Source organism: Ptychodera flava, assembly GCF_041260155.1.
Source record: "Ptychodera flava strain L36383 chromosome 3 unlocalized genomic scaffold, AS_Pfla_20210202 Scaffold_25__1_contigs__length_14229661_pilon, whole genome shotgun sequence".
Taxonomy (NCBI): Eukaryota; Metazoa; Hemichordata; class Enteropneusta; family Ptychoderidae; genus Ptychodera; species Ptychodera flava.
Window position 1 is genome coordinate 6,074,096 of NW_027248279.1, and position 22,212 is coordinate 6,096,307.

At 38.2% G+C, this 22,212-nt stretch overlaps 1 protein-coding gene across 1 annotated transcript; it reads right to left on the reverse strand.

The window, feature by feature from the left end:
- Positions 1–1,393: 1,393 nt before the first annotated feature.
- On the reverse strand, positions 1,394–4,770 carry LOC139125563 (NXPE family member 4-like). Its single transcript, XM_070691663.1, has 3 exons — positions 4,062–4,770; positions 2,970–3,016; positions 1,394–2,679 (listed from the first exon to the last, which is right to left on the reverse strand). The coding sequence occupies exons 1-3, from the start codon at positions 4,394–4,396 to the stop codon at positions 1,847–1,849; spliced, it is 1,215 nt and encodes a 404-aa protein (XP_070547764.1). The 5' UTR covers positions 4,397–4,770; the 3' UTR covers positions 1,394–1,846.
- Between the last annotated feature and the right edge of the window lie 17,442 nt (positions 4,771–22,212).

Below are 22,212 nucleotides of genomic sequence, written 5' to 3' on the forward strand. Positions count from 1 at the left end.
GTATAATCCTTTTGATGTCAGGTAGTGGATTAGAACTAGTGATGAAGATTGATTTCGGTGGATCAAGGTGTCTAGATGTTTAATTATAAAAACAACAACAATTCAATTAAATATTTGTTAATTGTACTGCAATGAAACTGTTCAAAGTGCTTTGCGTGGGTGTCAAGCGCAAGACATCCATTTTCTTGATACCCATACGGATGACCCTATCGCAGAAACTATAAAATTGTTTGCAGCATGACGGTTACAAAGGTAAGGGTAAAACTTCAGAGGGATTACATAAAATCTTGTCGTCAAAAGTAGCAAAAGACAAGTATCTTTCTTGTCGTAAAAGAATAATATTATTCATTTAAATGGATGGCTTGACAATTTGTATGGACGGAAATGTGAGATCAATGACCTGTCAAACAGACTCAAACACAAACAACCTTGTGTCGAAGATGCTGGATAAATTAGGATATGGTGTAATGTGTTAGGCAACCGTTATAGCAGCTATGTTGGATAAAATCCCTCTATTAGAAGTAAGATTTTTCCAGCTCAGAAAACAAGTAATGAAAGATATTTAAAGATTTAAAGATACAGATACCACTAAGAACCATTGTGGGGCCGAAATTTTTGGGTTCGTCAAAAAATCAGGGTTTCCGCACAAGACTAATAACTTTGACAATCGCGCCTGCAGAGTGACAGCCATAGGGGCAGTCATCTTGAATAGCGATTCACATATATGTAGCCTAGAGCAAGGTCTATGTTTCAAGTGCTCACGGATTCGAGGATCGATATTCTAACTGATGTATTTTATTTTACTTTGGCTCGAAATAACAAATATAAAAGACAGAAAATGTATATTACAGGAGACGCGCAACACCAAAAAGTGGTTGTAAAATGTCGCCTGCAGCAGAGATTGGTGAGGGCCTCTCTCATGTCGTGAACGAGGTTATAATTATCCATTCCGCTCTACAATCACTGTGTGGACATTGAGTCGTTGCCTGATATTTAGGGGAACTACTGGCAGAACAGTCTATCATAGAAGAGTACATTCATCACCCATATTGCTCAGAACCATTCTACAGCTACAGGTATCTTTGATACAGTATAGCAATGAAAACAGAAATGTCTATTCAATCAGTCTCGAGTGAAAAAACCTAACTTGAACTCATTTTGACCTAAAATTTTGGCTACTAAGACATTTTTCGAGGTTTATTTTTGCAGTTTGACCAGTCAATAGTCATTCAGACTTGTTGGTACTTATTTCACCATCAATCATTAACAAGTTGTGTATTTTATATCATTTAGTAGTACGGGAATAACAGGCATTAGCCTGGTCTTTCTCCTTGTTTGTCTGCATTTTACTTTTAAACTAATGTCATGATACTGTACCTGCTCGATGCTGTACTTGACCTTCTCGAAAGAAAAATATGAATTACGAATGTAAACATATGTGATTCATTATGTGCCATTCGAGTCAGCTGTACACGATAAACATGTATACAGCAGATTAAAGGTATTCTGCTTAAACAAATCATTTAATGTCAAAGGTCACATTGTACGAGTCGAAATCACTGTAGCTAGTATCTTCAACTTCACCAGTACCATTCCTACTGAATGGGTCATGTGAGCTTTGATGGGACTACGCCTTATTGAAGGAAATTCAAATTAATGCAGGTCTGAATATATTGTGCTTTTCTTCGTGGGTACTCTGTCAGATTCGATCACACACAAAGGAGTATTACATTATTTTATGAATGTAATGTCACGGGCTTTTTCTGAAACTCAATTGGCATGCTTCTACCGTTTGTACCTTATGAAATTTGACTCTTGATATCTGAAGTGACCTTCAACAGAGTTATCATATGCCCATGCCAGCAATTATGTGTTCCAACGGACAGATATAGGATAGATATAGTCGCACCTCCTCCCTTATGACATCGTTAGGCATGTGAATGACTATTTTGCCGGGATACGAACGGTTTAGATCCCAAGAATCATAAAACATAATCCATTCTTCGTCGAATGTCTCCTTTAATTGTTCATTGATATGGTGTAGCCTCCAGTCACTGTTGTATATGCGATACTGCCATGATGATTGTTCCCTCACGTGGGCCCCCTTGACAGCAACCACGCTATCTGGGCAACGTTGCTTGAAACGAAAGAGAGCCATTTTGATATAATGTAATTTTTCAGCAAAGGTTTCTGGCGTCCAAAATGTGTAGTGTGCCCATAGACTGACGACGACAAGTTCGTTGCAGTTGGTCAGGTCGTCTATCATGTCACCTGCAAAAATGGAATCTGCAATCCTATATCTACTTCGCGTTACTGGTAGAGCTTGAAAGAAGAAATTAATGCTTATGTTTGGTTCCTGTTTCGCGTACCCCCGAATGTGACCATAGTATTTTGGCTCCTTTGGTTTCACATTGCTGTACTGTGTATCCCACGTTATTTTCGTAGCATTTATTTGCAGTAGCTGACATATCTCATCGAACCATTGTCTCAGCGTCGAATCTCCAAAAAGTAAAATGTTCTTATTTGCAAGACAAGATTTGACCTTTGTGACATCAAGCTTCTGTGTCCTACAATGCGCTGGATGCCAAGTTCCATTGAACCAATGTCCTTGAAATGTTTTATCGACAGTCTCTGGAGAACAGTACGGAAGTGTCTCGGTGACTCTATTTTGATTATTATCTGATGAAAGACCGAATAGATGCACAAAAGTTATCAAGAAACAGAGTACTTTAATATCATAACAGCTTTAGTAAGCATGTTAACAAAATTAAAACTTTAGGATATCTATATTGTGACCTAGCTTGGATAGATGCCTCAGAGGCTTATCAAGTTGTGCTTCATGCGTATATAAACAACAATTAGCTAACTAATCCATCGTTTAAGTCCACCTGTTCTGCTAAACTTGCTTTCAGCAATTCTGTCAGGCAAAATCCACTCTATGTGTGTACTTGGGGATTCAAAATACCCACCAATGATGGAAATTTTCTTCGGAGTTCCTGCGACAGGTTTCGGTCCTCTGTGAAACAAAATGGTAAAACGTCCACTTTTTAATTACACTTTTGCCTTTTACAGGTAAATTATAGTCAACAAAACAGACATAAATTGCTTCCATTGCCACACTCTTAAGTAAACACACTGAATACAACGAACATTCCTATTATTCGCGACAAATATAAATTAACCCTCAAAAACTTATTAAAACAAGAGTAAATTCATTAAAGAGAGGACAAAATAAGGTACAATTGTGTGCCCTACCTGCAAGACGGTTTAATAAAATTCAATTTTGACAAACACTTTAGCAAAGCGTTGCCAGACTGGAGCGAGAAAGTGACACTTTCTCGCAATTGATAAGAATATCTTGTTATTCTCAATGCTCACCAGTGAGACTTCAACAATTCACTGGCGGGCAGTGAAAAATTGACTCCTTGGTGAGAAAACAGATTCCCACCGGTGAGAATGAAAATTCTCACCAAGCAAAGTGAGAATGGTTATTTTCACAGTAAGAATGTATCATACTCATTGTACACTGGTGAGAATCAACAGACTCGCCATTCATTGTGAGAATCAGCCAGACTTGTTGTCCACTGCTGTGAATGAGTCTGGTTGATTCTCACCAGTGAATGATGAGTATAATTCATTCTCACCGTAAAAATTACCATGCCCACAGTGCTTGGTAAGAATTTCCATTCCCACCGGTGAGAATCTATTATGTCACCGGGGAGTGCATTTCTCACTGCTCACTGGTGAGAATTTTCGAATTCTCACTGGTAGCAGTGAGAATGACAAGAGATTCTCACCAATCACGAGAAAGCGTCACTTTCTCGCTCCAGTCTCGCAATTTTTCCTATAGTGAAAGTGCACTATCCCTAACATCGAATAATGTACGTTTTGCATAAGTCAATGGAGTGGTATGTGTTAGGCTTCGTACGCTAGTTATAGAAGCTCACGGGGACACCCTCCCCGCACAAATCGTCTTTTTTTCGACATAAAACGTTATCGTATTAACAAAGTTTCACGATCGACTTTTCCTATACTAAATCATGTCTCGGGATCATACTTACTTCTCGAATAGATGTTTATGTTTACTTGCGACATCGACTGCTGTTTTAGAAGGAAATACAGCCACAAGATGGTGAAGGTTGGCACAAGATTGATTCTCTGGTTTATCACAAAGCAATAAACTTCTTCCAAGACCTCGTTTGAACCTGTATTCACACTTATTTTCCCAAGTTCCTTCTCGATGTAACACGCACATGGTATGATTGCTCTTAGCACCTGTCCCGAAATAGCCTTTCCACGCGGTTTTGTCCTCTAGCGGTAAGAAGTCTCGCTCTAAGAAACGAACAGCCTCTCTCGTATGGGTCAAGGCTATAGCTATCGTTGACTGGCGACGCATTTTGCAACGAATGTGACAAAGTATGTGCCGTTACCCAAGTCCTCAACATGGCCTGGTACGCTACACAATCCCATTATTCTTGTTGGTCAGCAGAGCTTTCCAGAAATCACCGCCATGCACACGTTGGCGTCCGTTGATGTCCTTTGCATCAAGTTGAAGTTTAATAACGTCCCCATAATGAATTACTGTAAGGTTACTTATCGGAGTTAGCAGTGTTCTCGAAGCATCTGTAACGTTCATACTACCTAGTTCCCGTTTGTACTATTCCAATATGGAGGCAGCATCGACATCATGCTGGGAACCACCAACGTCTTTCTTGAGTCAGTTAATACAGACACTGGGGATTTTCCATAAACCTTTACAAAATTATATATCTTCAGAAAAAGGAAATAAGATATGTATATTTCGCTTTTTCATATGACGGAAACTTTGATGAAATGAAAGAAAGAACTCATATTTTGTTTATAAAGTCAACAAAATCAATTTTTGATTTTATCAAAAACGCAGAGCTGTTTGGGAAGTATACACCCCGATACCTACTGCTGAACTACTGATGTTTACAATTTTTACTCGGCAAAAAATAGAAAATGTGATTTTTTCGTACATTAGCTTTAGGCAGTCAACTACAAAATAAGGCATGAAATTTCATTTGGTAAGCTTGACAGACTTTTAAATAATGTATAACACATGCACTCATCTGATACATGGTATGAAAAATTTTCTCGAAAATTATTCGATTGGGAAACATTCTCACTTGTTACAAGTGGATCATAATTTGTACGGTTCTTTAACAAGCTAGCTTCTTGCTTAAAATACCGTCTAATGCGAGACTGGCTGTTGCCCTTAATTCTACATACAACCTGTACACAACTGTCTTTGACATGGCTAATAAACAACTGGTGCCTTGGAATTCACAGAGGGTGCAACATTTAGTGTTTCTATTGCCGAGTAAATAAGCTCCAAAAATTATTTTTGCTTGTGACACAACCTTTGTCCGATAAAGCAATGCAGTTTAATTATTTGAATAAATTATATGAGAAGTTGTTCACTATGATTCTTACAATAATGCACAGCAGAATCGTACCAAGTGTTAGTATCAAGTATAGACGTTTTATATTCATCGTTGGGATTACTCCACGATTGCTGGAAGTTTCTTTCCTCTTATTCAGACAGTTGTTGTACAACAATCACCTTGCACTTTGTGGATTTAAACCGATTAATGGAAGAATTGTGCCATGTAACTCAGACCACTCACTCATTAAGATAAACCGTTGCCATAGTGCTGACCCATGTGATTAGCCGCCTCGTCAAATACAAAAGAATGACCAGCCTGTCGAATACTTAACACATATGTCGGGTAAAGAAGAACCACACCCTAACCAATATCACATTGCGTGCCCTTCCGGCAATGCACGGCGAATAATACAACCATCTACAGTGCAAAGCCTGTTGTCATTCGTGAACTCGACGTGCACAGTCTTGATCAAGTCGTGCCATTGATGGTTTCAAAACCAATATTGTTTGGTAAAGAAATTAACGACTTTCATTTATGTGACTGAAGGATGCTAAAATTGTCATTTTACCGTGTGTCATAGAGAGTATAATAACTATGAATCTTAAATAACACACATACTAACATGGGCGTAACCATGGTCGCTAATTGTGCTGACCTAAGGATAACTCAAGGCAAATATCAGTATCTGAAAAAAGGCTACTTGTTTCGGATTGAAAATTTATGACTCATGATCCGATAAAGATATCGTTCTGTGGAGTCACAATGGCTGACGGAAATAGTGTTTGAATTGCCTCCACATCACAAACGGCACAAGCCGTGCAAACCTGTCATGTTGTCCATACCTTGTTTTAAAGTTTGTTACGTTGTTCATGCTTTTCTTCCCACAAGGCGTTCATTCAGTGAACTTTTGACTTTAACGATATATATGGACCAGGCTGTGTTTGGATTTTATTCCGTATGCTGGTGAAAGTGGATAATTTTATCTTATATACCTCCGTAAGGTATAATTATGTATTCTCCATTACTTCGCTTTAGCGCCCTCTATTGACTAAGCCCTTCAAAGTCAGAAATTTACCCATGATCCTCCTCTCCAATATTGGCTTCGCCATATTGATGTCAGAGAAAAATTTGCTGTCGTAATCCAAGCTGTATCACAGCCATCCTAACTATCTCGATAAAATCACATCAAGAACTTGTGAGGGAAAGTGTATAGCACTATTTGTAACACAATTCTGAAATTTCTAAAGATCATGGCAGAAAATGTCAATGATTGTGTTTCAGTAGTGGCAGCAGACCACGAAAAGCAAGATGGCGGACAATCCAGCCATAGAGCAGACGACAGCGAAGCTGTACCTAAGACAGGCTTAGACGGGTATAGAATACCTAAGAAAGCTCCTCGAAAAGCGTAAGGGCAGAAAAGCCATACAGAGGCAAGTTTGATAGACATAATTACCACTAATGAATAGAGTGATAGTGACACTGATACTACAGGCTCAGGTAGTAGTGATAGCAGTACTACAGTTAGCACTGATAGTAACACCTCCACTTCGAGCGACACTGATAGTGATGTCTCAAAAAGCAGTGCAATAGAAAGAGTGATGATTCAACAGACAAAGGGAAGCACAAGAAAAGCACCTCAAAAAAGCAACAGCCAACTAATGATGTGGACTGTGATTCTTACACTAGGTTTGACCCAACTTCCTCTAAACCAAAATGTAAGCTGGATGCTGATATGATTAGCTATGAAAAACGACACTTCAGACAATTTTTGTCGAATAGTTCTCTTGAAGACAAGGTGTTGGAGGACAGTCCTGTGCCTAATATTAGCATATTAAAGGCTGCTAAGCTTGGCCCTTACATGGAAGAAATGATCGATAAACGCAGTAGTAAGATATGTGTCAATATAGACACAGGCTTGAAACGCGTTCAACAAAGAGTCCTTAATGTCATGGGACCACTTGGTAAGCTATGGTCTGAACTTGAGGACATTCGTTGTGGAGAGCAGGTGAGGACACTGACCTGCAGACAATGTTATCGTTGGTTGAGCAGTCGATACTGATGCTTGGCCAGGCTAATGTGGCTAAAATATACCAACGTCGATTAGGTATAGTTGCTAAAATTGCCCGTAGCCAGAAGAAAGCAAAGAAATTGTTAAACAAATATGCCCCAGCGTTGCAACACACTAATAAATCTCTGTTTGGAGATACATTCTATAAGAAACTTGAAAGACATGTAAAGGTGAAGAGAAAGGCTCTGGAAATAGGAGAAACTCTAGGTAGCCAGCAATTCAAGCAACCTCGCTTTGAATATCAGAGCCGACCACGAGATCAGTTCCAGCCCTTTCGAGGTGGGCCCTCATCCATATCCAGAGGTGGAAGTGATGGGGGCAGATACATCACATACAAAGCCAACGAAAGAGGCTGGCGAGGACAGTACAAGCCAAGAAGCAACAAAACCAGGTACAGTCATATTAAACTTGTCTTACATAGGAAACCTCACAAAACAGTTTGATTTGTAGCAGAAACAGAAGTGAATCTTTACTTGGCAGCTCAACATCTAAAATTAAGCAACATTGTTCAAATAGGGCTCCCAATGGCAGGGAGGCTGAGATTTTTTCAAGAAAATTGATTGAAGTTGACCAAGGATCAGTGGATTTTAGAGACAATACAAGGGCACAAAATAGATGTTTATGCCAATCCCATTCAAGAGCAAGAGCCAAATGTAACAAGAATAACACTCAGGGAAACACAGGCATTAGATCAGGAGATACAAGAAATGATGCAAAAGAATGCAATAGAGAGAGTGTCAGAAGTGAAGGGTCAGTTCTTGAGCAACCTTTTCATACGACCAAAGAAAGCGGGGGGTGTAAGGCCTATTTTCAATCTGAGGGCGCTGAATCAGTTTGTGACATACCAACATTTCAAGGTGGAAGGGATTTCCATGTTGAAAAATCTAATGCAAAGAACGATTATATGTGCAAGATTGATCTGCAGGACGCCTACTTTTGTGTCCCGATACACAGGGAACACATACAATTTCTCTATTTCAATTGGAATGGGAGACTATACCAGTTCAACTGCCTCCCAGTTGGCCTGGGATCAGCACCAAGAACATTCACAAAACTACTGAAGCCAGTCGTAGCATTCCTCCACGAATTGGGTTAAGGATAATTATATATTTGGACGACATAATCATTCTGAATCAATCCAATCGGAACCTAATTCGGGACCGGAATACTTTGATATGGCTTCTACACAATCTTGGCTTTGTGATCAACTGGAAGAAGTCAGTACTAGATCCGACCCAGATAATCGAATTCCTTGGATACATAGTCAATTCAGTCACAATGGAATTATCCCTTCCACAAGCCAAACTACAGGACATACACACACAATGTCAGAGAATGGTAAAGTTACAGACAACAACTGTTCGGGAACTAGCCAGCTTGATAGGCAAATTAACATCAACTCTGCTCGCAGTTCTTCCTGCCCCCTTCCTTATCGCCATCTTCAAATAACAAAGGCAAAAGCATTGACAGAGGGACAGACTTACGAGACCACTGTCACACTGACACATCAGTGCAATTGGTGGATCCACCACCTCAAAGAATGGAATAGCCGGGCAATAATCACTCCAGGCCCAGATATGATCATAGACACAGATGCATCCAAACAGAGCTGGGGAGCAGTGTGGGGCAATACGAAACTAAACGGTGTGTGGAGCAAGGAAGAATAGAAAATGCATATCAATGTGCTAGAATTAACGGGAGCCAACTTCGCTGTGAAAGCTTTAACCAAAGACAGGTCAGATATTCATGTACACATAAGATCAGACAACATGACAGTGGTAGCCCAGATAAACAAACTGAGGGGGGTACCCGATCTCAGAACCGTTTTAAAGTAACGAAATGTTTATGGAGCTACTGCCTCCACAAACAAATTATCCTCACAGCAGAACACATCCCTGGAGTAATGAATGTGCAAGCAGATTGGCAATCCAGACACATCACAGATTCCAGCAATAGGAGACTGAATCCAGCAGTGTTTGCACATTAGTTCAAGTGTGGGATCCAATCGAAATAGACCTTTTTGCAGACAGACTCAATTCCCAAACACCAAACTATGTGAGTTGGAAACCAGCCCCCCTATGCAATCAAAACAGATGCATTTGAATGAGTTGGAAAACAATAAAAGAGTATGCAATGCCACCATTCAGCCTGATAGACTGATGTTTGCTAAAAATCCAGAAAAAACAAACAGAAATGATTCTGATCACACCAACTTGGCAATCTCAGACTTGGTACTCTACACTCCTGCTAATGTGCACAGACAATCCAATATTACTAATGTTACTTCCCTCAATGGACAACCTCCTAATCTCACCAACAGACGAGAAACAACCATTGATAGATCAGGGATACCTGTATTTAGTGGGATGGAAAGTCATGGAAAGGGCCATTACAGCATGCATTTCAAACAAAGCTGCAGAACTGCTATTGCAATCATGGCGATCTGGTACCAAAACTGCTTACTACTGTGCCTGGAAAAAGTGGGATTGCTGGTTTTCTAAACGGGAAGTTAATGCGTTTCAATCCACTATGGCAAATGTAATAGAATTCCTATGTTCTTTGTGTTATCAAGGGCTTGAGTATAGTACCATAAATGGCTACCGCTCTGGTATATCTGCAATTCACCAGAAATTGATGGAACCAAAGTTGGGCAACAACCTTTGGTCAAAAGTCTAATGTCAGGAATTTTCAATTCTCGGCCCCCAAAACCAAAATATGAGAATACATGGGAAGTAGATACTGTGTTGAGATATATCAAAGCACAGAACAGAACAACGATCTCTCAATAAAGAACTAACACTTAAACTGGTAATGCTAATAGCTTTGACAAATGCAAATAGGTCATCTGAGCTACATAAAATTAACTTGAAATACATGGTTGATACTGGCGAAAAGATTCAGTTTAAGCTAGCTGGTCTGACAAAAACTCTAAAGCAAGGTCAGCCACCAGCTGATATAGTGTTGTATACTTTTGAACATGATGAACAGCTAGATTTCATAAAATGCCTAAGAGAATATTTGGCTCGTACAGGGCATTGGAGAGAAACACAAACTCAGAAGGAGCAATTGTTTCTCAGCTTTATTAAGCCACACAAATCAGTCGTAACTTGCACAATTCCACATTGGCTTCGGAAGCTGATGAAGGCATCTGGAATTGATATACAAAAATTCAAAGGACACTCAGTTCGGTCAGCGGCTAATAAGGCATCCTAAAATGCCATAAACTGGCAATGGCTACGGTTACTTCAGCCACCAAAAGCGTAACTTCTCACCATGTTGAAACCACACAGTGGTACACATTCGCTATGGCCGCGGTGAACACGCTCGCTCGGACGTTCAATTATGTGGGACTTACACTTTAAGCTGTATTATATAGCCTGCCTTTACGATCACATAAAATAGACTTTATGTCACAGATACATCCATGACATTAGTGTTTATTTGAACATCCTGGTGAATTTTAGTCTACGCTGTCAGTTTTTTCGTTTTTTCGCCAGCAAAATAGTGTACGCTTCATGAGCCCCCTTATCTTCTCTGGTCACGATTGCTGTAGAGATAATTAGAGCCTGTGTTGACGTCATTGGAAAATTCCCTTTACTCGAAAGTCTTTAACTCCGTCAATGGCCTACCGACCGCCAATGATAAACTTATTTATGTCAAAGATTAAACTGCATCACAATCAAAGTAAATTTAACATGAACTTTATCAATTGACGGCTTGAGTCAAATGTTATCATTTATCCGCTGAAGCTTAATAAGGCCAGGTCATGTCGATGGGTAACATATTGATGATTTCTATGACAATATACCATAAAAACGTTAAAATCATTTGGTTGTGAACTTTGTTTCAATCATTGACCTATGCTAAATAATCAATTGCTGATGAATTGCTCACATTGTAGCACGCAAGAGGTCATACCGGCGTCCCCGAGTTGTGTCTCTCTTGATAGAGAAGTTTTGCTGGAAAAGCGTATTTAATGTCTTGAACAGTTCAAGGCATGGACTAGACGTTTCATCGAATTATTTATTGAGATATGCACCCAATCTGTCAGCAGTTGAAGAAATAATTTTACACCAGTACATCATTGCATGAATACACGTGTGATGTCAACATTTTGTCGCCTGCAGTAATCACCAGATATCTAACAGAAATAATTCATTTTGTTCTAAATGTAAGGTTACACGTACTCAGATCAAGGCCACCTCAATCTGTACTACATTTTTAAAGATCGATTTAACCAGACACAAGATCAACAAGCACCAGAAAGACAAAATTAGCAAATAATTTTTCTAAGTCAACAAAGTTACCATTATTTCACTGTCCGTTGACTGATGATTACGCCGCCTAACAGGTTAAGAATTTAATGGATGCAACTGTGAAAAACTAATTAATACATATTCCAGTGGCTAAAACATTGTTATGTAGATGCTAATTGATGAGCAAGTGCAAAACTATCTTAATGTGCTGCTCTGTTAATGATTTCGTGGAGTTGACGTAGTCAACCTAAACTTATGAGTGCATGGGCAAATTCAGTATGCAAATAGTGTAGGTAAATGGTAAGAACGGTACCTTGTATAGTTTATTTATAAATGCTGTCACAGCTAGTGTGGTCATTGAAATAAAATTTGATTTGTTGCAACCAGCGACACTAAGCAACATGTTTAAGGTAGAAAACTAAAAGCTCAATTCTGTTGAAAAGAGATAATCTTCATCTACAGCCAAGGGTTCCAACGAGCGCAGAGTTTCCAGGTCCAGTAGGAATCACCAATCAGAACATTCGTCTCTGAGGTATGCGCTACGCACAGGACTACTCACAGCTGATTCAGTAGATTCTCGATCAGATTCTAACCCACAACGTACGGTCCCTAGTCACCCGGCAAAGACGTCACAGTCAAAACCACTGTGCCAAATCCCCACCCTTAAAACAGAGTGGTTCAATAACCGACTGCAATCGCGACCCCTCCTTACGCTGTTTTGAGTTCATGAAGCACTCGCACTCACATACTCGCCATAACACACCACACACAATCTTTATTAGAGCACGAATACATTAATGTTTGCATTGGGATTAGATAGAAATTACTGTCATAAATTTTCATGACCTGTTTCCCTCCATTGAATTGGGATATTTGTACAAGAAGTTTTGTCATGTAACTTTTATGACACTGTTTACTTCGTCTTATTTTGACCAACTTCGCAAACATTTAGATCTCAAATTAGTTCCTCCCCATTTATATCTATGTGTTTCGCGCCAAACCCAAATAAAGAACGCTTATGCCATTCAAGTTGACGTGTTTCTAGGCTTTTGACTGCTACGTCGTCCATTGAGTGTGCAATTTGTAGACGCTATAACCTAATCTATGGTGCATGCTGTGCAGTCGGATGTTAGCAGAGGTCAGGGCGGACTCTATTTTCACCTGATAAATCGTTAAGTCTATTCCATGCCGACCTGCATGCTAACTATGACTTTTATCGATATTCGGTCACATATAGAAAATGGTGTAAATGAAACTAAGGTTACCTGAAAGATATATCAACTTATTAGTCACTAAATTTACAGGTTCATACTAAAACATTTTAAATTTCGTTTACAGACGAAGAAGTAATACAATTTATTTCTGAATTTATCGATATGAAGTTAAAAAATCATAATCGTAGAATGGGTCATCATTTTTGGCTACTATTAAAAATACAGATTAAACATCAGTTACCTTCTTGAACCTTCGCATTGAAAATCCGCGACATTGTTGATCATTTAACATATAGCAGGCGATTTTTCTAACCTATATTGAGCGTTAACCGGTTTACACAGTGGCCAAACGAGCTCTTCGTGGCTCTCATCCGGCCTACCCTATTCAGTCTGGGGCAGTCCTATTGAAATATCATCTAGGAGAAATGGTATGATAGAGCCAAGAGAGATGCGTCCGCGGAGCAACTGGCTTATGATATAATTGTTATGTTTAGAGACAAATTCTAAGAAGATAAAGCTTCAAAGTTATATGAAAATGCTTTTCGGATGCGATCGTCAGTAATATGCGTAAACTATGACTTATAGTCATGTAGCGTGGTCGAGTTGGGGGCGTTTGGTTCGTAATCGTCCCTGTATTGTTCTTGGAAGTCGTATAAAGTTCCAATAACAACACACATAGAGGCGAGTGGTATACCATGATTCGGTTACTTTAATCACGATACTTGTACATGATAACAATATCTAGAAAGATCCAGTCTCGTGGTCCACCACAGTCAAACAGACTGGGCTTCTCACTGAAGTCAGTATGTCAAAGTCTCAGAGCGTCTACGTCTCTGTGTCTAGTCGAGGAAGGAGTTCAAAGCCTAAAGTGTGTAGAAGTGCAACTCAGTCGAGAAGTGTCTACAATTTAAATTGTCTCAAAATCTGCATATTTTCATTACTTTGGTATGCATCTGTGATTTACAAAAGCAAAGTGCAGGAAGGTCGCTCCCACCTTAGTGCAATGTCAAACAGCATGAAGCCATGTGTCGTCATTGCTGAGCTGAGCAGTTATTAAAACGATATTCACTAGGGGATTGATTAGTCTCTTCAGCCCGGGTATAGGTTTGGATAGCAGTGAAAAAGCTGAAAAGTTTGAAATTCATAGTATTGTTTTAGCAGCAGTGCAAATTCGTAATGGTCAAATGTCAACGTTGACTTCACAAAAACGAATGTTATTAGTGCAAGCAGTCGTGACGTATATCGCCTGACAATCGGCTGCAGGACAAACATGTAATTTGTTCAGTGTCCGTAGCTACTACGGAGTTTTAGTAAACGTTATCTGAAGTAAAGAGCGAAATGATAGTTTCACGTTTAAAATGAATACCAAAGTAAAGAAGAAGGTGCGAAATTACTAACAGACAAGAGCGCGCAGAAATGACGAAGTGTCCTTTCATGATATGTATCAGTCGCACACCTGGGCGTCTCTTCTGTTGTGGTTGATTAACGTCGTGAACGCTAGTATTCACACAGCTCGGTAAGAACGCGGTTTTTCAACTTCCGGAAATGAAACATCTGCTTTATTTTTAAGGGTTTTGAAGAAAATATTTAGATTTTATTATTAAAAAAGTAACTTGCTATTAGACGTATTCCAATGCCATTTCACATCAACTGTTTACTTTCAATAATGTTTTGTCTAGCAGTGGAATATTTCATAGTTTTAATATGTGAATTTGGCGGGCCTGGGATAAAGGTATATGTTAGTCATGTGACTCGGTTGAATTCTCAAGGTCTGCACAAAATTCTTTCTTTATACTAAGAAATTTACTGTGAGAACTTTAAAGCCATTTCGATCGGGACCTCTTAAAATTGATCTTGAGTTACTGTGAAATGTACAAAGTCTGAGACCCATGCATTCAAATACATGCGATATATCGCGCATCGTGGTACTTTTGTCATTTTTAAAAAAATAATATTATATCCATCACACAAGATGAACAATCCTCAATCAGGAACTTTTCATTTGACTAATGGAGAAAATGCAACCGAGCCTCCGACTATGATTTAAAAGGCCGTAAGCTTACGGCACTTTAAAAATTATATCTGGCATATTTCTAATCTATTTTATTTTCAACGTTCGAGGATACAACATTATTTTTATCATCAAGAGAATTATGCCGCATAATTACATACAATTAAGATTACAATAAGAATTAGCACACAGCATCAATTACGTGGTTACTATAATTAATACCAACATATCCACCCAGACACTATAATTAAAAGTAAAATTAAATTCAAATCTGCAACTCTGTGTTCGTGTGGTTGTGGATTGAGTGTACTTGAGCAGACATTCTATTCGTTCCGGATCTCACAAAATCTGAAGACGTTTTCATGGGTTATTCATTTAAGTGGACACACCAATGTATGATCAGACGAACACGGAATGAATTTTCGTTTGTCTGTGGATGTCCGTGACTTGGAGCTACGTTAAGAAGGACTGGTCAATTTTTCATAACTGGACGATGACCCAGAAATGCACGATGGCCGTGACCAGATACAGAGCAGTAGTTAGCATTAATGGCAGAAATACAGTGATATGATTATTGGTCGAGGCCTAAAAATAACAATGCCGTGTTTGTAATATAGGATGGATAGCTATCTCTTAGTCAGAAAAAAATCCCTTTAAATGACTCACTGTGACATGCAAGACCGTTACGATACTGTAGCAGTAAACCACTCCAGGATCATGTACACTTCTCATCATTGACTAAATGTACCTGCAACGCTCGTGCATATACCATGTTGTGAATTTTTCAAAATCTCGCTTTATAAGGGACTGGACAGAAATTACACGGGGTAGGGCCAGTGTTTTGGAGGTCGCCATTTTTGTGCAGCTATGGTAAGAAGAAGGCATGATGATGTGACCGAAATAGTGCTTCTCTGATAAATATTAAATCATAATACACTAGATATTAAATAATAAATTATAATACATAAATATTGAATCGTAATACACTTTGATCATCATACATTTGACAAACTATTACCAATTTCCCCCATATAACAAGCCATATCTGTACATTTCTATGTGTTTGGTATAATTTATGTAAAATATACTTTGCTTGAAGTGGACGGTAAAAAGTACATATGTGTACAAGAAATTTGATTTTTGAATTTGAATTTGTGTCCAACACAAAACTAGCTAAATCCGCATATTTATACAGGTTTGATAATTCATTTTAATGTATTTGTTAGACTGAGGTGGTTACAAGTGAATATGTGTGCAAAAAATTAACTTTTTCATTTCACTGAAATGTTGATTCACTATACATTGTTTCCTATAGTAAACTATGGATAATTTCTTTCCAATAACAAACTAAATCTGTGTACTTGAAGACGTTTGATAATTCATTTAATGTAATTAATTAGCCTAAGTGAGTACAAGTGAATGTGTGTGCCAGAAATTTGATTTTTGAATTTCACCATTATGTTGATTTTGATATACCAGGTAGTCCATGAGGAAACTATGAATAATTCTTTTACCAATACAAAACTAGCTAAAGGTTTGCTTTTATAACTCTTTGACAATTGATATAAATGTACGTGGTGAGAACAAAGTTTTTGAAAAGTACATGTGTACAACAAACATTATTCTCATGGTAGTCTAGGGTAGCTGTTAAATATTTTCCCACTACCAAACTTGAGATATATGTGAATGCATATGTTGTTTAATATTGATCTTCAGATAGTAGTAGTTTCTTGAAAAACAATCTTATTGCTCTTCATACAATTACGAGCCAAACTATAAATGAAGGTAAACATTACAGCTATTCTACCTTTTGATTTTGGATAGCCAATTGTTGTTAACAAAATTATTTATTGTGATATGTGATCTCGTTTTCATTGAATTACTCGTCAGTCGGATGAATGCACAGTCCCTTGGCTTGCAGGCTTGAAGTTCCATAAAAGTCCACAGTATAAATCCAGCGTTGGCAGTGAAGGTCTTGAAAAGTCTTGAAAATTACTACTGCTGGAGTTTCCAAAGACTTGAAGTAACACACAAGAGACACAATCCCAAATGTCTGACTGCAAGCTGTGCACGTCCCTTTTTATACCAATGTGCTTACATAAGGGCATATAAGAACAATCTAGAACTTTTATTGACATGCTAATTACTGTTCTAAAATTATCTCTCTTGCACAACCCAGTAAATTTCCAGAACATTCCAAACATGACTAATTTAATTCAAGGTTTTGAGGTCATTAAGGGCAGTGACCTTGAGAATGTTCTAGACTAATTGAACTCAGGTCATGATGAGTGTGGGGAAAATGACCTACATAACAAGGTTCAAAGATCAAAGGAGACATATGTCAATTAAGATATTGTTGATACGGACTGTGACACGCGGAGGAGGGTCACTATTAAATGCTCATAAAATCGGTGAGGGTCACTCTTTTTCTTGCAAACACTTTCGAAGGGTCACTATTTTTCAAGCAGCTTCATTTTGAAACCTCCACCCCCAGTAATTTTTTCCAGTCCCTAACTGTCGAACACGTTTGGTTTTTTAAAGTATGAGTTTCTGTAATTTCAAATCAATCATGTCTTTCATGTTGCGAAATTTGCAGATACACTCCCCCATCCGCAGCATGTCTTTATTAACAAATCTAAATATATCTTACTTACAATGTACTGCATTACCTATATTGCTCTGAGCTTTCATTAAATACTCCCAATATCACATCTATTGCCTTGATGCGACAAAGACACCATTATGCCAGGTTTGTGTGATCAGACTTAATAAGTAAACAAGTCTTGAATACCAGGCTGTTCATTGTTTACTGAAGACATGAGTGTCTATGAAATGTATTTAAGTAATCTGTCCTAAATAATTTTCTTCAAGTTTCTTTTTCTTCTCACATCCTCTGTACCTGTCTCAATTCCATAGTTTCATTCTGTAGAAAATGTGTAGAAAAATTTGTCTCTCTGTGACAGCCAAAGCTTTATTCAATAAGGCACGTCTGAGATGAGTTGTTATATACAGATCTTGTGCCAGTTCTGGTTTATTCCGTTGACAAAACACAGCGTTGTACATGGACAATTGTATCACTTAATGTGATGTCTATAGCATTTCAAACAACCGGAAATAGGCGCAGACAGTAAAAACTGCAACGCAATGCGAAAATACAACGCACCACAAACGTACTAATTAGGGTAGAATCACAAAGCAATCGACAATCACTAGTACAGAATTTTGCGAGAAATTTGCGATAAATGGACACTGTCTCGCTTTTTTCGAGAGAAGTAAGCTAGAATACATACTTTCTCTTAATCGGTTCGCGAGAATTTAATTTTCTGGCGAGAACTGTGTTTTCTCGCTCTACATCTGCGAGAAACTGATTTCTCGCAATCAATCTGCGAGAAATTAGTTTGTCGATCTGCATCTGCGAGAAATTGAATTCTTCTGTGTAAGCATTTCACAACAATAAACCATGTCTTTCAAAGTAGAAATAGTAATTCTCACTGGCTGATTGGGAGTATTCAATTTCTCGCATAGATGCTGAGCGAGAAACTAATTTATCGCTGGTTGATTGCGAGAATTCATTTCTCGCAGATGCAGAGCGAGAAAACATAGTTTCCGCTGATTGATTGCGAGAATTCAATTTCTCGCAGATGCAGGCGAGAAAGCAGTGTTCTTGCAGGTTGATTGCTAGAAAGTATGTATTCTCGCTTACTTCTCGCAATAAAGTGAGAAAGTGTCCATTTCTTGCAAATGTCTCGCAAATTTCTGTACTATGAATGATTCAATGATTGAAATCTGATTTGCTGAAGGAAATAACGTTATCCCCATACAGACTAATTATCGAATGATTGCATGGATCATACAAACTTGACAGTCCATTTCGCAACGAAGCTATACTCAAACTAGTAAGTTCTGTGTGAAAATACAGAACAGGCAAAATCTGTTCATCATCACTAAAATATAAATGCTGACGACCTGTAAGGGCTTGGAATCATGAAAATTTTGATACCAAGACAAGGTGACGAGTACGAAGTTTCTTTAGCTTTCCTCTGTCCCATGGCGGCAAAGCGTAGGAATACAGTATATATCTGAAGCAAACCATATGTAAATCGACGCGCATCGACTTATAAAGTACAACATTTTTTTCCTAAAATATCTCAAGCTATAAGCATCAATCTTTGTGTACAAATAAATAATGCACATCCACTAAAACATTGCAAATGATGTTTCCAGGGAAATGTACCAAGGGCATTCAGCCCGTGAATTTTTGAATCTTTTATAGTTCAACAAACGCTACGTCATTAGAATTGTATAGATTTAAACCAAAATAAACCATATTTCTACTTCTAAATGTTGAAATCATGCACAAATTACATTAATGGTGCTCTTAGCATGCTCCATTTAAGATCAATGTGCTTTTGTTTTTATATAGCTTGCAACTTATAGTCTCAAAAAGTACAGAAATAAAGTTGAACCAAAATCGTCATTTCATATTTCTGATTACTACTACTAGGCAAATAAATCTTTTGTAAGAAAGCGAAAGAAAGGGCTTTGAAAAATAATGTCCATCGTCTTGAAAAACAAAAAACATTTGCTGTGACAATGTCAGTCAAATTGCGGCCCAAGTTTGATTTCACTACCACTTAGTGTGGAAAATATGAAAAAGATGCCGATATCAACTGTTCTGCCAAATGTGCCAGCAACTAGATAAGGCCAAAGTAATTAAATTCTTTGTTTTGCGTCCACTCTAAATGGGAAAAGGTACGCGTCTAAGCGGCTGAAAAACACACACAAGAAAATTAACACAATGTAATTTGATTGCAGCAAATAAAAAATTGTAACAAAATTTTAGTCCAGAAAAGCTAAGCGGTTATGTCCCAAAATTCCCATTCAAATACACAGTGTGTTTTTCATGAAACCATGAAAACCTAAGCGGGTGGGGACGCAAAACAAAGAATTTAATTACTTTGTCCTAAGTCAAATTTGTCAATTGCGCGGTCAGACACTGTGGCAAAAAATAACTACATAAATAATTCAGCTGCTAGATAATAAACGACGACAATATGATACACTGTTTGTATACTGATATCTTGTTGCCTGTTGACAGAAAGCTAGCATAAATAAAAATCAAGTGAACGTCGTGCTTTTGTCCCTTAAGCTATTATATAGCCTGTCTTTTTAATCAGACACAATACGCTTTACGTCACGGGTGCATTCATAACGTGGGAATTTACTTGAACTTCCTGGCGAATTTCAGTCCCACCGTCAGTTCTTTAGTTTTTCGACGGCAAAAATGTGCACTCTTGAAGCAGCCCTCTTTATCTTCTCTGATCACGATTGCTGTGCACAACGAGAGTCTGTGTTGATGTCAAAAGACAATTTTGTTTATTCGCTAGTTGTTATCTCCGTCGACGACAAACCGATCACCAATGACAAACAAAATCATCTTTGTCAAAGATTAAATAGCACCGCCATCAAAGTAATTTAACATGAACTTTATCAGTTAACGGCTGGAGTCAAATGTTATCAGTTGTCCGCTGAGGCTTAGTAAGGTCAGGTCATGTCGATGGACATTTTATAGAGATGTCTATGACAATATACCATGCAAACGTTAAAATAGTTTAGTTTTAAAGACTTTGTTTCAATCACTGACCTTTGCTAGGTAACCAATGGACCAACCAATCAATTGCTGATGAACTACTCATATTATGACACGCAAGAGGTCATACCGGTGTCCCCGAGTTGTGTCTCTCTTGATAGAGAAGTTTTGGCAAAGCAAAGCGTATTTAATGTCTTTAGCCTTTCTAGGTATGGACTAGACCTTTCATCGAATTATTCATTGAGATATGCATCCAATCTGTCAACAATTAAAGAAATAATTTTACACCAGTACATCATTGCATGAATACACGTGTAATGTCAACATTTTGTCGCCTACAGTAATCACCCGATGTCTAACAGAAATATTTCATTTTGTTCTTGTAAGATTAACTCAGCTCAAGAGTAATTCAGATCAAGGCCACCTCAATCTTCACTGTATCTGTAAAAAGCGATTTAACCAGACTCTACAAGGTCAGCAAGCACCAGAAAGACATTGTTGGCAAAGTAAAATTTTTGTGCTCACATAAAATACTTCTTTTTATAATTTTACAAATTAAACGAAGATATACTTATTTCTATCATTTCACTGTCGTTGACTGATGATTACGCCGTCAGACTGGTTATGAAGTGAATGAATGCGTCTGTTATTACAACTAGTTATTAGGTAATGAATATTCCAGTCGCTAAAACATTGTTGTGTAGATGCCAATTGATACGCAAGAGAAAAACAATCTTAAAGTGATGCTATGTTTACTTTTTGGTGGAGTTGATATAGTCGATACACGCTTGTGAACGTGAGGTGCATTGCAAATCCAGTATGCAAATACTGTAGGTCAAAGGTACTGCAGGTCAATGCTGTCACAGCTTGGGTGACTATTGAAATATGTTTTGATTTTTTCCAACCAGCGACACTGAATAACATGTTTATGGTAGCCAGCTTAAGCTCAATTCTACGGACAACAGATAATTTTCATCCACAGGCAAATGTTCAGGGAAGCGCAGTTTCCAGAGTCTTGTATCATCGCCCATCAGAACGTCTGTCTCTGAGTTACGCGTTACTCACAGGACCACGAACAGCTGATGTTTGCAATAATTATAATAGTAGATAGACATTGCAGTAAATACGTTTTCAGCACCTGTTTCCTTCCATTCAATTAGGATATCTCTACACGTAGTTCACTCATGTAACTTTTATGACACTCATAACTTTCTCTTTTTTGACCAACTTTATGCTCATTTAGGTCTCAGATTAGTTCAGCCATATTTGAATCCATGTGTTTCAAGTCTAACCGAAATACCGAACTGTTATTCCATTTCAGTGGAACTGTCCCCAGGATTTTGACCGCTACGTGAATGAATGGGTTTGCAATATGCAGAAACTGTTATCTTATCTATCATATCTATGGTGCATGCTGCCAGTTACGGATATCGACTCTCTAAAAGTCACACCTGATAAACCAGTTCCGTGCCCACCAATATTGAACTGTGACCTTCATCGATATTTCGCTAAACATGGAAAAATGGTGTAAATAGGAAAGCCTAGCTGAAAGATTTACCAATCTATTAGTCAATAAATAAACAGGTTTATCATGAGACATTCAAAGTTCATTTTCAGATCAATCATAGCACAACAGTTTACTTGTATTTATGAACTTGTCTA

Excerpts from the sequence above, each read along its gene's own strand:
- LOC139125563 (XM_070691663.1), bottom strand. The coding sequence starts at position 4,396 with ATGCGTCGCCAGTCAACGATAGCTATAGCCTTGACCCATACGAGAGAG. Across the intron at positions 3,017-4,061 it reads CATAAACATCTATTCGAGAA|AGGACCGAAACCTGTCGCAG; the intron begins GTAAGTATGATC and ends TTTGTTTCACAG. Across the intron at positions 2,680-2,969 it reads GAAGAAAATTTCCATCATTG|ATAATAATCAAAATAGAGTC; the intron begins GTGGGTATTTTG and ends GTCTTTCATCAG.